This window comes from Rhinatrema bivittatum, chromosome 1 (genome assembly GCF_901001135.1).
Source record: "Rhinatrema bivittatum chromosome 1, aRhiBiv1.1, whole genome shotgun sequence".
Classification (NCBI taxonomy): domain Eukaryota; kingdom Metazoa; phylum Chordata; class Amphibia; order Gymnophiona; family Rhinatrematidae; genus Rhinatrema; species Rhinatrema bivittatum.
In genome coordinates this window covers 223620449-223635326 of record NC_042615.1, presented here as the reverse complement: position 1 = coordinate 223635326, position 14878 = coordinate 223620449, and the positions used below count along the sequence as shown (strand labels likewise).

At 40.0% G+C, this 14878-nt stretch overlaps 1 protein-coding gene across 1 annotated transcript in view; it reads left to right on the top strand.

Annotated features, from left to right (window-relative positions):
• The first annotated feature begins 9103 nt into the window (after nucleotides 1–9103).
• Nucleotides 9104–14878, top strand: part of ADD1 (adducin 1) — a 191368-nt gene continuing 185593 nt past the window's right edge. The window contains exons 1-2 of the mRNA XM_029606751.1: nucleotides 9104–9184; nucleotides 11871–11951. Of these exons, the coding sequence (XP_029462611.1) occupies nucleotides 9104–9184; nucleotides 11871–11951 (162 nt within the window). The remainder of the gene's footprint in view (nucleotides 9185–11870; nucleotides 11952–14878) is intronic.

The window sequence follows — 14878 nt, the reverse complement described above, 5'->3', positions numbered from 1 at the left end:
AGGTATAATATCTGGTTTAGTAATAGCGTTAGATAGTAAAGTATCGATCAAAAAATAATCAATTCCTGAATGTACATTGTGGGGTACAGAAAAAAAAAAGTATAAGATCTAGAAGTGGGATACTGCGATCGCCAGACATCAAAAAGATGCTATCGATCTATAAACTTCTGTAACTTTTTCCTATGTATAGGGGCTGTTGACAGAGTACCCTTAGAGGAGTCTAGCACAGAGTTTCTTACCATATTAAAATCACCACCTATAAGGATATTACCCTGTCTGTGGAGCGTGAGTACCCGGTCTAGTCAATCTAAAAACTGCCCTTGATCCTGATTCGGGGCATATATATTCACCAATGTGTATAGAATACCATCTATCGAGATGATTAATATGATATAACGCCCTTGGGGGTCTCGAATGCAGGTCTGACAAGCGTATATCAGGCTTTGAGATGGCGAAATATACTGGAGTGGGTATTTTGCTATTTTAGCCCTTGGCGTCCAATATTGGGACAGGTATTGGTTTGATTTCAATAATCCCTCAAACCGAGCTTTCAAATGGGATTCCTGGACGAAAATGATATCAGCTTGTAAAGTCTTCGCCTCCTTGAAGAATATATGGCATTTATAAGGCAAATTAAGTCCCTTCATATTCAGGGATGTTAATTTAAAGGAAGCCATATATACATAGGGCAATAGAACATGGGCATAGCATGATGATAAACGAGCTTGGAAATCCACTCATCAAATGCATAAAGCAGTAGAGAAAAATCAGATATAGACATCAGGTCATCAGAAAAAAATTGACAGGCCATCACCATACACCGAATAGGGTGTAGCATGTAATTCAGACATCCCAACAATACTCTTAACTCACCCACCAGTGTAAAAATGAAATCTTTGTATAACATGAACCCACGGTGCATAAAAACATGTGTGATCCCTTGGAACCCCAATTTGACACTCCCTCCCTCCCCTATCATACACCCATGATCTGCTCCAACCTCCGTGCAGATCAGTACTCAGTGAGGAAGAAAAAGTTGAAATTAAAATCACCATCATGTAGAGTCCCCGAGCCCTTTTTTGGTATCCAAAGGGGAAACACCCCAGGGATGAAAGTTAATCAGTAGGACACTGGAATCCTGATTCAAGTAGTATCTCCGGATTGCTTCTGAAGATGAGAGTTGCCCTTCAACCTGCTGTTTCATGTGCCAGCTTTTTGCCATCGGGGCTGTGATTCCCTGTGACTTAGCTGACTGGTATTAGGTGCAGTGAATGGATTGAAACCATGTTCCTTTAGTAGAGGTATGGCATCCGCTACATTAAAGAACTTAGAGGATATCCCATCGCAGGTGTATACCAGACCAAACGGGTGCAACCACCGATATTTAATATTTTCCTTCGAAAGGAATGCAGTTACCTCCTTAAGATCTTTTCGGTTCTGCAGGGTGGCCTCTGAGAGATCTGCATACACGGATATCTCTTGTTCCTCCCACGACCATGTCAGTTGTTTCCGAGCGAGACCCGCTATTTTCTCCTTGAGAGTGAAATCATGAAAACAAATGATGATATCACGGGGTAAGTTAGAATTTGCCACCCTCAAAGTCTGATGTGCACGATCCAATTTTATTTCCAAAGAAGGGGTGCACTCACCGGTTTGGCCTGCATCCAACAGGAATAAGCAGAAGCGCCGGATGGTCTCTGCGCAGTCTGCATTTGCATCAGACTCTTTGAAATCACAAAAGCGCAGATTGCCTCTGCAGGCTCTGTTCTCCATATCAGCTAACTAAGTTTTAATAGCCATATTTTCTTCTTGGAGATCCACCATTGCGTCTTGCAGATGTTTGGCGGTGTCTGCATGGGTATCCGTTCGGGTCTCCAGCTCATCCACACGGTTGCTCAAGCCAGAAAGTTCTTCCTGGAATTCCTCCATCATTGCACGAATCTCTTTTTTGTAGTCTTTGAGATCTTGGCATAGACCCCCCCCAAACTAAACCAATCTCTAAATTCAGAGCGTGTTGGTGCCTCCGAAGACTGAATATTAAATTCATCCGTCATTTCACTGTTCGCGTCTCCCTCAGGCTGTGAGGCCTCCGCATTTTGCGCTTCCAAGTCCGACTCACGCTCCTCTGCCCAGCAGTATGAAAAGCACCGAAAATCCACAGATTTCCGCTTTGCAGCCATGATCTATCTCTGTCTGCGCTTGCCGATTGTTGTTTTGGGCTAGAATAAGGGTGGCGAATCCCGCTAATTATATCTTTTTGTAGGGCTACACGGGGAGCTCGCAGCTCATGCGACCATTCGCTCCGGTGACGTCACTTCCTCCCAGCTGTCTCTTTTCTAAGCTGAAGAACCCTAGTCTGTGTAGCTTCTCATCATAGAAGAGATGTTCCATTCACTTTATCATTTTTTCGCCTTTTCTTCACCTTTTCTAATTCTGTCTTTGAGATGACGCGACCAGAACTGCACACAGTAATCAAGATGCAGTCACACCATACCTCAATATACAGGCAGTATTTTCAGTTTTATTCTCCATTCTTTTTTAGATCGTAAGTGGTGTGCAGCTGCTATATTTTTTATTTATATTCCACTTTTCATACTTTTTCAGTGCTTCAAAGTGGATTACATTCAGGTACTGTAGGTATCCTTCCTAACATTCTATTTGTTGTTTTGACTGCCATCACACACTGATCTGAGAATTTCAACATATTGTGCACAAGGACTCCAAGGTCCTTTTCTTGGTTAATGACGACGCCTAATATAGAACCTAGCATCGTATACCTGTCATTGGGATTATTTTTCCCTATATGCATCACTTTGCACGTTTCTACATTAAATTTCTTCTGCCTTTCAGTTGCCCAGTCTCCTATTCTCACAAGGTCCTTCTGCAATTTCTTGCAATCCGATGCCATTATAACAAATTAACATAATGTTGTATCATCTGCATATTTGATAATCTCGCTTGTTAACTTTTCCAGATCATTTATGAATATGTTAAACAATACCAATCCCTGTGGTATTCCATTTTCTACATTTGAAAAACTGATTTAGTCCTATCCTATGTTTCCAGCCTTTTAAGCTACCAATCCACAATCGAACACTGCCTCCTGTCCCATGAATTTGTAATTTCCCGAGGCCTCTCATGGAGGATGTTGACAAATGCCTTCTGAAAGTCCATAGAAATTATATTAATCGTCTGTTTTAAACCTTAAAAAAAATTCTGAAGATTGGTAAGACAAAACTTCCCCTTGCTAAAACCATGTTGACTCTTCCCCATTGAGCCATAGCTATCTATATGGCCAATTATTTTGTTTTTAAGAATGGCTCCTACCATTTGGCATGGCACAGACGTATTAGGCTCATCAGTCTATAGTTTCCCGGATCATCCCTGGAGCACTTTTTAAAAATTGGAAGGTAGCCTGTGTGACACTAGTCTTCAAGAATCATGGCTCTTTTTTTTTTTATGAAAGGTTACAGATTAGTAGTAACAGGTTAGCAATAATGTTTTAGTTCTTTTAGAACTCTGGGATGGATTCCATCTGGTCCTAGTGGTACATCACCCTCTTAGTGTGAATACTGAGCAAAAGTATTTACTTAAGACATCTTTCTTCTGATTCTCTTCTTCACTAAGCCCACCCACCCCTTTAATTCTTACAGACATTGAAGGGTTTAATTAAACAAATGGCTGGCCTTGTGATAAAAACTGAAAAGGGTCCAAAAGAGCTGTTAAACCATCAAACATAAAAGTAAAAGTATTTGTGCACAGATGATTATTTTATAGATAAGTATTCAAAGGTGTGCAAGCTTTTGGGTTGGCCCTGTATCTTAGATTGTAGAGCTCGTTGCCAGCAGGGCTCGGAATATACTGCAAATGCAACACTGGGTCTGGAGAGGAAAGGAAGTTAAATGTTACTGTAGCAGTCCCTGTCTACCTTAATGTAGAGCTGAAGGTTTTTGTGAAAACTTCCTTTGAAGTCAGAAAAAACATCTGAGCATCCTGTTAATGCCATTTGGTTGGGAGGGCATTAGATGCAAGCTTTTAGGACTACTAAAGGCCTTTCCTCTAGCACTGCCTTAAGATTTACAAATTCAAACCTTATGCACTGTTTAAAAAAATCTCCATTGTTTCATACGCTTAATTTCTTGCAGATTGACTGCAAATATTTTGATGATGATCTCAATTTTAATGCTAAAACAGCAGGATGTAATGTTGAGCCGTTATGGTACAGCTGCAGTTCTTGAGTGCTTTCATTTGTTTTCATAGGTCTTGGCATGGTCACACCAGTGAATGATCTCAGGGGCTCAGATTCGATTGCATATGAGAAAGGGGAGAAGTTACTGCGATGCAAATTGGCAGCTTTCTACAGACTAGCAGACCTCTTTGGGTGGTCTCAGCTTATTTATAATCATATAACAGTGAGTATTATATTATGGACAGTTATAACTAAACAATTGAAATATTAGTCTCTCCCTTCTCTGTTCTTGCCTCTGTTTCCCCTTCTTCCCCACCCATCTCCATATGTAACTGGTAGTGAAGTAATGAGAAAAAAGTATAATAGTGGAAGGATTCAAAAGCACAGTTAAGAACAGAACAAATTGGATTCCAGCCAGTTTAGGATAAATAGTCTTCAGAGATTGTACATCAAGCTTCTCATAATGGAACAAGGCTTCCTTCTCATTTTAGCGATTAGTATTCTCACTGGAATGAATAAGTTGCATTTATTATTATATGGGCAATTCCTTGTACCAATTTTCTTCATCAACCATTTTTCAAAAGTTATTTTCTTCTTTTAAAGCTGATATATTTTTTAATTTATTTAAAAGGACTTTTATCCCACCTATCAGTTGTATTTCTGTAATCTCTCTGGAGAAACATAGTAGTCCTGAGTCTTCGACATTAAAGCATTTATTTGACCCCTAGTGTATGAGCTACATTTGTTAGCAATGATAAAATTGTATTCATTTATAAGTATTGGCTAGGGAGCTAACTATATAGTCATGTTATTTGGAACTTTGAATGAAATTGTTCAAACTATTCAAAGTTCTTGAGTAGACCCCTCCAACTCTTAAGCTTCCAGTGCTGCCAGAACCTACTTTAAGCTCTATTGTTTGCTGTTTGAAACACTATAATCCTTCAGTTGTGACAGCCAGAGGTTTCTTACCTTTGGTCTGTCTTATTCACTGTTTGTTTATATTTAGCTCATGTCTTTTTCACTGATAGCTCAAGGCAAGTTACATTCAGGTACTGTAGGTAGTATGCAAGTACTAGCTTGGACAGTAGAGCAACAATTCTTTGCCTAAGGGACATGAACCATAGCTTTCCTTGGAATCTGTACAAAGATGCTCTTAAACCAGTTGGCTCTGTTCCAGGGGATGTGACCACTCCCTCTTCAGTGTTCCTAGTCCCTTCTGGTATTCAGGCCCATTCAGTAAAGTCCGCGGGAGAGCTGGCGCTCCAAGGTGCATTGGCACCACTGATGCACAGTGCTTCTGCACTGTTTGGCGCAACATGCATTGGTGACACATGGCACGTCAGGGCTCTCAACACTTGCGCACTCAGAGCATGGGGCCCAAGCTCCTTTAACGCACCCTGTTGCATTGACATATCAATCACCAGTTTTACTGATTCAAGACTTATTGGTGCATATGATATCTTGTCTCTTGTGGGAAAACAGTGCTGATGTATATGCCGGTCACCCTAGATCAAGGAAAGAGGAAGATTTTATTGCCTCTGCCCCTCCAATCACAAGGTTTTGGACTGGAGACTCAAAACTCAGTCTGCTCTATATTATATCTTGCCTCCAAAATGGAATAACAAGAACCCATTCTAGTCTCCAATGAAGGTGTTCACGTCCCACTCCAGGTCAGGGCGCATCTGTCACTTGACCAAATAGTATATTTTGTGAAAAGTTTATTTACCTCTTTAGCTAAGGAGACAGCAGGCACTGTCTATTCTATCCTCTCCTCTCCTCTTCACTATTGTGATGGTGATCTCACAAACTGGAGTCCCAGTTTCACCCATGGAGTGAATACATCATCAGAACCCTTACTGAAAGGTTCAATTGCAGTGGAGTCAAGTTTGTCAGAGGTGATAGACCAGGGAATTTCTTCTCTGGGGCAACTGGGAAAAAAAATCTCCCCCCCCCCCCTCTCAGTTGCCACCTTCATCATTGGAGTCCTGGATTAGTGAGCCCTTACCATTAGTTTCTGAAGAAGAATCTACAAAGATACTTTCTGATCCACTTCCGGATCCTTCTGACAATACATCACCATCAGAAAATCTTACCTCTTCCAAGGTTGTGGAGAAAATGGGAACACTTGGCATCAATGTGCATAAAGATAAAGACCCCCACTTGAAAATCTTTGGGCTCCTTTACATTCTGCATGCTCCATCAGAACCAACGGCTCTTCTAGTCCACAACATTCTATACCTGTTACAGATGAAAATGTGGGGAAACGCCCATTTCTGGCATTCCTATGGCTAGGCAGTTACATCTAAAATATAGAATTAAAAAAAATCACTGGGATCTGGAGCAAGTTACCCCCATGCTTATTTGTTTCCCCAGACCGTAAACGTCAGTCTTTGCTGGTTGCTGTCTGAATCCAATTCCCCTTTTTCTCTTTTCCCCTTTTTCTTCTGCCGAAGAAGCAGAGAGCCATGATGACATTGAATCAACAGAATGAAGACTTATTAATTAATGGTAGTAACAGGTGCACTAGCAAGTCACCGCATGCACTCTTTTCTTCATGTCCATCCTCTAGCCTTTCTGTGTTTTCTTCCAATTCATTTGGAACAGTTGTGGGGATTCTGGTGCCATGTGCCTTCATTTGCAACTACTGGGGATTTTCTCTGATTTTAATACTCTCTCTCTCTCACTGTTCTTAGTATGGTCATTGCAGCAACAACCTTGAGGTTGAGAGCTATGCATCCGGGCTCCTTCCAAAACCCAGTATCATGGACTCTAAAACTAGCTGCTTGGTGGCACCCTTAACGATGACCATGACTCCCTCCCTGCCCCAGAGGCTATGAACACTACCTCCGCAGCCAGCCCTGGGGTATAAGACTTGATTAGGTACCAAACCTGGAAGCTTCTGAATAGCAGCAAACAGTACTGCCATTGAACAAGGACCATGGTTCTAATTGAGCTCAAAGGAGCAGGAAGAAACTGCTGGTTCAAAAATTCATTGGTATTTCGGACAATAATTTGAATATGTAATGAAGAGAGAGTTATATTTAATGTCTAATGTTTTGTAGCTGTTTTCTTTAGACAAAGGTACTTTCTATCTTATTTTTAAATGTTTCTAAATTAGTATTAAAATTTTATGCTAAGCATTTTCTTTGTAGGTAATGCAATAGATATGAACGTCCAGTGGTGTCCTCACAAAATCTTCCATTTTCCTTTGATTACTACTAAACTCTTCCACACAATTAACCCTGGCAAGGAGAGACTTCATTTGTTTAAAGTCAACTTTATTCAAATTTAGCACTTTATTTTTAATATACTTGACTTATGAAAGTCCTTTAAGACCATGACTGGATCATCATTTGGAAGAAGTCGTATTATTTGATGTCTCACATTTTGTATCATCTGGGAGCAGAGTTTGTCACAAAGAACAATATTGTAACACTGTTATAAAGTGACTTGCCTAGCAGAGGAGAGAAGACATTTAAGATCTCAGAAAGCCTATGCCTACTAGGCTTTATGGTGTTTGTCAGTATTACACAGCATTATTCAGCAAGGCGCTTTCTTACCCATAATACAGTTCTGCTCTAGTATACCTAAGGTGGCCTAACCAGGCCAGCTTCTGGGAAATATTGCACAATCGTAATGACTTATCTGCTAAAACAACCTGAAACTTCAGAAGAGTACAGTTTGGTTGCACCTGCATGCTTAAACGTATCATGGAAAAACTCCTCACATCAATGGCTGCAGTATAGGTAGAAAGTATTAAACAGTCCAAACACTTTTGAATTAAAGCGCAATTTCGTTGCTTAATATATACTTTTCAAAACTGCTACTCCAAAAGTCATAAATGCAGTACAGTAGGGGGACCTGGTTGAAAACTACTGTACTGCATTTATGACTTTTGGAGTAGCCACTTTGAAAAGTATATATTAAACAACGAAATTGTGCTTTAATTCAAAAGTGTTTGGACTGTTTAATACTTTCTGCTCTCTACCTTCATGTGTGGCTAATGCTTTGGAGAGCAGTTATCTCCTTTTCTGATATTGGATTTCTCCTGCAGTATAGGTAGACCATGGGAACAGAGGGAAATGCTGATATGAATTACAGGCTTTTCTTGAAGGTTAGCTAGTGAAAAAATAGCACCAGCTCGACAGGCTACAAGGGACATTTTCACACACAGGCACATCCCTCCTCTCTTTCTCTAATTCACCTTTTATTCATACAGTTGCGTAGCTCAGGTGTGATATACAGACTTGTACAAGCTCATTTTCTTAAATAATATAATCTTTATTGTATGAATATCTGCCTTTGTATGTATCTTATTCTGTCTGTTGCTTCTGGGAAGTGGACCTGGACCGACTAAATTCTTCTGAGACCCCTGCCTCATACCCATTCCAATAAGATGAATTCCAGTTCTGGATTCACTGAGGTCCTCACGCTTATCTTGTTTTATTTCAGTGATAGATATGGCACTGTGGGCTAGGTTCCATATGAGTGAATAAAAACATCTGTTGCTAAAGTATATGGAAGCCGCAGGGAGGATATGTTAGTTTTCAGCTGTTCCAAGAAGTTGTGCAATCTCTGACTTAGAAGATTAGAGGGAGGAAGATCATTACTGAGAAAAAAATTGAATATTTATTTTGATGGATACAAGTTTGCTTGGATGAGGAACCATTATGTTAAAGTTTTCAGCTCAAGGCTTTAGTCTCAGAGGTTTGAACATAATTGTAAAACTGAGGACAGTGGTGAATGCTCTGAGTCTCCTAGCAAACGATTATGCAAAAGGATATTTGCATGAAATCAAACTATTTTGTAATGTACTTAAGAATGGGACAGTGAGTCCCAAGATGAAGATAGAAATTGAAGTTTCTGTCAGGGGCAGAAAGGAATTTTCTCAGCTTACTTGCAGATGATATAGCAATGAATATGAATGTGAACACATTGCCTACCATCAGGAGTATAGGAATTAAACCAGGAGGCCTTTCTGGCCATATGCAAGAGGTGAGTTGTCAGAATACTAGATTTCATGGTGTCTTGTTTCAACAGAGAGGTTTCCAGGTTGTTCAGCAAATTCAAAGATCCATGGGTGATAGCTACAGATGCAGTGTCTCAGAAGCAGATCAGCTCACTGCTCTGTATTTTCTCAGTGGTGAATTTGAGAAGATTTAGAAAAATGGAAGCATATCAATCCAAAGTGATTGTGATAGCTTACTAGCTCAGGAGTCCATGATTTTTGGACATTGTGGAAATACGGATAGCAAAGTCTTCCCAACTTGTCTCATGGAGGATTGTCAGCTAAGAGGCATCTTCAAGAAACCCAGAATCACTACCTGTGACAACCTGTTAACTGAAAAGCTTTCTCTAAAGAATGACTTTTCAGACCGCAGAAGCAGGTTTACTAAAGTCAAAAAAGGCTTCCATTTGGAGAAAGTTTGCATTCTTAAATTGAGAGGAACATTTCTGTTCTTACAGCCTCAATGAAATCCATTTGAAATTTTTGTTTGTCTTTGTAAAGGCCTAAAAGTAGCTACATTAAGGATGCAAATTGAAGCACTGTTGGCAGTACAAGATCAAATGCATGGAAGAACACTATCTTCCCACCTACATGATAACAGTGGCTTGCAACAGCATTCCAGCCCCCTAAAATGTCATTACATTTGTATGAATTACAAATGACACTTAACATAGATTGTTCCAAACTTTGTTTATTGCAAACCAGTATACTCTTAAAGTACATTTTCAAAGTCACAATTCATTATTTCTTAGCATTTTTTTGTAAAATAAAATAAAAAACTGAAAATGCTGTTTGCTTAAGTATTCAACCCTTGTGCTGTGGAAGCTCCAAGTTATCGAGATGAAAGATATTGCCCTAACAATTGGCTTCTTTCTACTTGTCAATCATTAAAAATGGTCAGTTTTTCTAGATAAAATACCCACTAATTCCAGTGCCATTGATCAGACTGTGAATCTGAAGGAAAAGCTGTGAAAATGAAGGCCAAAGAGCGTTCTAAGGAAATTAAAGGTAAAGTTATAAATGTGTACAAATAGGAAAAGGCTACAAAATAACATCTAAGTGCTTGGATAGCCTAATGAGCACTGTTGGATCAGTTGTGAGGAAATGGAAGTTTCATTTGTAATCCACAGAAATCTGACTTTTTAGAGGTTTGAATACTTTTGCAAGTCACTGTATAGTGTTTTGGAGAGCTCCTTAGTTTAGATGATTGTTAACAAAACGTAAATCTGGTTTTGAAGGCACTAATGAAGCCACTGTTTGAACCTGAGGCTTCAGTTTCCTTATTTCTTTATATAATGGTGTTCCTGGTAGCAGGTGGTTCAGTAAGAAATATCAGCAAACTGCAGACCCTTTTCGGTTTCCCCTTTTCTTGAATTCTTTTGCTTTACTCCTGAGGTGAATTAGGTTTCATTTGAATCGTAAGGTAATATTATCTTATGCCCAGAACGCTGGTCTCTATTAGAGAAAAGTTTTAATTGGATATTAAGAGATTTAAAAAAAAAAAAAAAAATTTTAGAAGATTCTGAAATCCTCCTAGAAATCAGCGCATTTTGTTTTGTTTGTGGCAACTAAGGGTAAATCAGCTTCTAAGATGTCCATTGCCAGATGAATACAAAATTGTAACTTTTGAGGCTTGCAAAGCAGAAGTCTGTTTTGGTTCTGAGCTTTGTGAGACCTTGTCCAGCAAGAGCTGTGGCAATGTTAGGGAGACTGCATGTGTTGGTTAGAGATCTATAAGGCTACTGTTTAGGAGTTGATACATACCTTTTTACTGACTTATCGTTGACAAGTGGGCATCAGTAAATATGTTCAGAAGAAAGAGCTCCGCAAGCTGTATTTAACTCATTCTGCTAGCAGAATGCTACAGAACAAGAATTTTTCTTACCTGCTGATTTGCTTTCTGTTAGGGTGCTTTTGGGCCAGAACAGAGAGGAGAATATTCTTAAGGAGGGTTTGATCTGTCTTGTCAGAAGCTACTTTGATTTGAACTGAAATTTGCAATAATTGTATTTAGTTATAGTGATGCATGTAAAGTGTGAATGTAACATGCATGCATTCTAGGGGCATATTGTTAAAGATAAGGGGCATGAACATAAAGGATAAAGATATTTAACTAAAAAAAAAATAAAGTAAGAGACTAGACTAAGAAAAAAGGTTACCTACGAATACGAACAAAAAAGGATGCAGTGGCAAGAGGAATATACTACTGCAGGGATGGCGAACTCCAATCCTCGAAGACCGCAAACAGGCCAGGTTTTCAGGATATCCACAATGAATATGCATGAGAAAGATCTGCAGGCACTGCCTCCACTGGATGCAAATCTTTCTCATGCGTCCTCATCGTGGATATCCTGAAAACCTGGCCTGTTTGCGGCCCTCGAGGACTGGAGGTTGCCATCCCTGTTCTACTGCTTTTGAGGTCAAAGTGAATTTCCATATACTGGATTAAATGATAAATGTTTTTGCGTTATAACAATAGAAAATTTGTTGTTAAACTAGAAGGAACACCATGTTATCCCTTCAACAACAACAAAAATAAGAAAAACAAATTCTTTGAATAGGGATGGTACCTGTTCAAGGCTAACAAATATTAAAAGATAAATAAGGTTCCTTCCTCAGGCTGTAAATATTTTTCCTGGTTTTAATTTAATTTAATGTAATGTTTCCCTGCAGGTCAGAGTTAGTTCTGAGCAAGAACACTTCCTTATTGTACCTTTTGGACTTCTGTACAGTGAGGTTACTGCATCCAGTCTGGTAAGCAATTAAGTAGTACACAAACTAGAATACTTAATGTTTGCATCTCTCTAGCACTTTTTCCTTGTGACAGAGGGCAGAAGGTATGGTCTAATGATGAGAGCATTTTCATATGATTTAAGAGAATGCCCTCTTCCATCTACTTTCTTTGACTCTAGACAAATTTCTCTGATGACCAGCAGTTCAGAGTTAGTCATGCTTGACACCAAATGGATGAATTCTTTGAGTGTTTTGTTTTTGGTTTGTTTTTTTTAATGAAGAAAGCCAGTGAAAGGATTTACCCTGTGTGTGCTGTTACCTCATGGCTCCCCTCTGTTTTTGTCAGCCAAGCCTGTCAAATGTGTTTTGCTTCTCTGGTTCCACAAAGCCTGAAAACATCACCTTTTTTTTTTTCCTTCAGGCTGTTTGCCTAACCCCTACCCCTAGATCAACCTAGATAGGGTTTTGGTGCTTTCAGTTTTATTTATTTATTTTTTTTGTTAGCCTGCTGAACTAGCCTGCATTTTATTTTTCAGTGCAGCCACACCAGCAGGCTACTCAGCCAATTTTTTAAAAATCTCATTGGATTGTCTTTTATAAGGAAGATCCTAGTGACTTATCCACCTTATATAAGATTTCATCGTAAGTGTTCTGTACATATCCTAAGTTGCTGTCTAAGGTGGTGTCTGATTTCTACCTTAATCAGTCAGTCATTATCCCAATGCTTTTTTTCCCCCTATATCATATCTCCATAAATGTGGTGGGGTTGGGTTCCATGTGGGAATTTGATCTACTTTGGGTAAATGCACATAAACATGCTGCAGAGCAGACTAGATGGGCCTTTTGCCAACATTTACTATGAAACATTTTTTTATTCTGATTCTGGGGCAGAGTCAAGATGGCAGAAAGCTACTGAATACTTTCTTGCTTACCTCTAAATTCTTGCCTATTTCTTCGTCATGGGGAAAAGGAAGGGGAAGGCCAGAGTGTTCCCTGCTGAGTCCTGCTCCTTCTGCATCTAGCCCCATGAACCAATTTCTGCAGAGGACAGCGTACTCCTCGCTTCTTGCTTGCTCCAATGTTGGAGCAAGCATGAACCATGGGTAAGGAGGTTCCCCACCATTGTCGTCCCCGATGCTGAGATATCGCTCTCACCGGAGCATCGTGAACCAACACGTCAGCCCAGGAGTAAGCATGAAGAGCTGCCAGAATTTCATGGTGAGCAGTCTCATCCCTATGACGTCTCTGCTGTCATGGGGGGGGGGGGGGGGAGGGGAAGCCGTTTGATCAACCCGCAGTGTGCCAGAGCTTTTTGCTGGAGTCCATGGAGCCACTTGGGCAGCAGAATGAAGATTCTTTAAGAGGTCTGTTTGGTTAAGGTCTGGGGAAGTACACTCAAGGTCTGTAGCTACAGCTCAAGAGTTGGTGTAACTCACTTTTTTTTCAAGAGGTAAAGTGGTAACCTTGGAAGGAATTTGGGATGCAATTAATGTTTTGTCAATTAAAAGAAAAAAAACATTTTTTTTATTGAGCCAGTTCAAAAATTACAGCCATTCACTAAACAATGTAAGACAGCCTCCAACAGCACAAACCTTATGATATAATAACAATAGCATAAGCAAGTCCCTCTTTGCTCCTCCCCTCCCTCCCCCCACCCTCCCCCGGACAGATAAGGAGAATCCATTTGGTGCTGAGTATTGTCATGTGACCCATCTTTGTGACTGAACTGCTGTCTTCAGAGAGGATCTGTTAAAAAAAAAAAAAATAAAAAAATAATAATACCTTTGCTGCCCTCCATTTAACTCAGTCACCCAAAATGTGCCTCAAGCTCACGCATACCAAATGTGACTGCATGATTGTTTCTTTGAAGACCAGGATAGTCACCCAGACTGGTGATGTCATTCTGATGGCGTGGGCACGGACACATTCTCTAGAGCATTCTAGGAAATTCTTGAAAATCTCTCTAAGCGTTCGCGTTGGGTCCTACACTAGTGCATGTATTTCTTTACAACAAAATGATGCCTGTCACGGTGCCATTTTAACATACCAGCAGGCAGGGCAGAGGTGCCTGGGGATTACTCCTGCCCCCATGTAGGCATTTTGGACCTGTGGAATGGAGTAAGATAGTTTCAAGGATGTTAATTTTGGATCGCACCTTATAATTTAAGCTTTTCTTCCAGTTTAAAAAGAAAAAAAAAGGGGGAATTCTGACCAATCAAAAGCAATTTGTTCTATCATGTTGGCAGGTTGTTCTTATTTCTCCCATTTTGTTGAAGACAACCCTTAGCTAGAGAGCCCCATTTGTGTAATTACTGTTCAATTTACTCTCCGTTGCCTCAGGTATAAAAAGATTGTAAGCCCTCTAGGGCTAGGGAAATATCTACAGTACCTGAATGTAATCTGCTTTGAAGTGCCAAAATTAGGAATATAAAATCTAAATAAAACTGCTGGTCTTCAGAGAAAGCAATGTTGCTTACCTGGAGTCAAACAGCTCCCCTAGTCACACAAACCCTTCTTCCTCCCGTTCTGGAGTTGAATCTTTTATCTTAAGTACAGCAGAAAGGCCCATTCTGTGACCTGTGCTGCCCGTGCATATTCAGATCTGCAAGAATTTTCTGGGAAGCTCTGGTAAACATGACTGTGCCTATGCTATCAGGATGTCACCCATACATATGAATACTGAACTATCTTCAGAGAACACCTGTTACAGGTAAGCTTTGCTTTTGTAACGATTAATGGGATCCTGTTCGTGTGAAAAATGCTAAATAAAATGTTTGAGTATTTTAACCTGGGGTTGTGGGGGGAAGCGAAGCAATAATCAATGTTGTTAATGCAGTTTATTGCTGCTTTCTCCTCCCAGTAAGTCTGCACAAAAAATGGTGTGGAGTTAGGTTGGGGAGGAAAGGTACACATGGGGATTGCATTTTTAAATCATCGCATCTATTTTC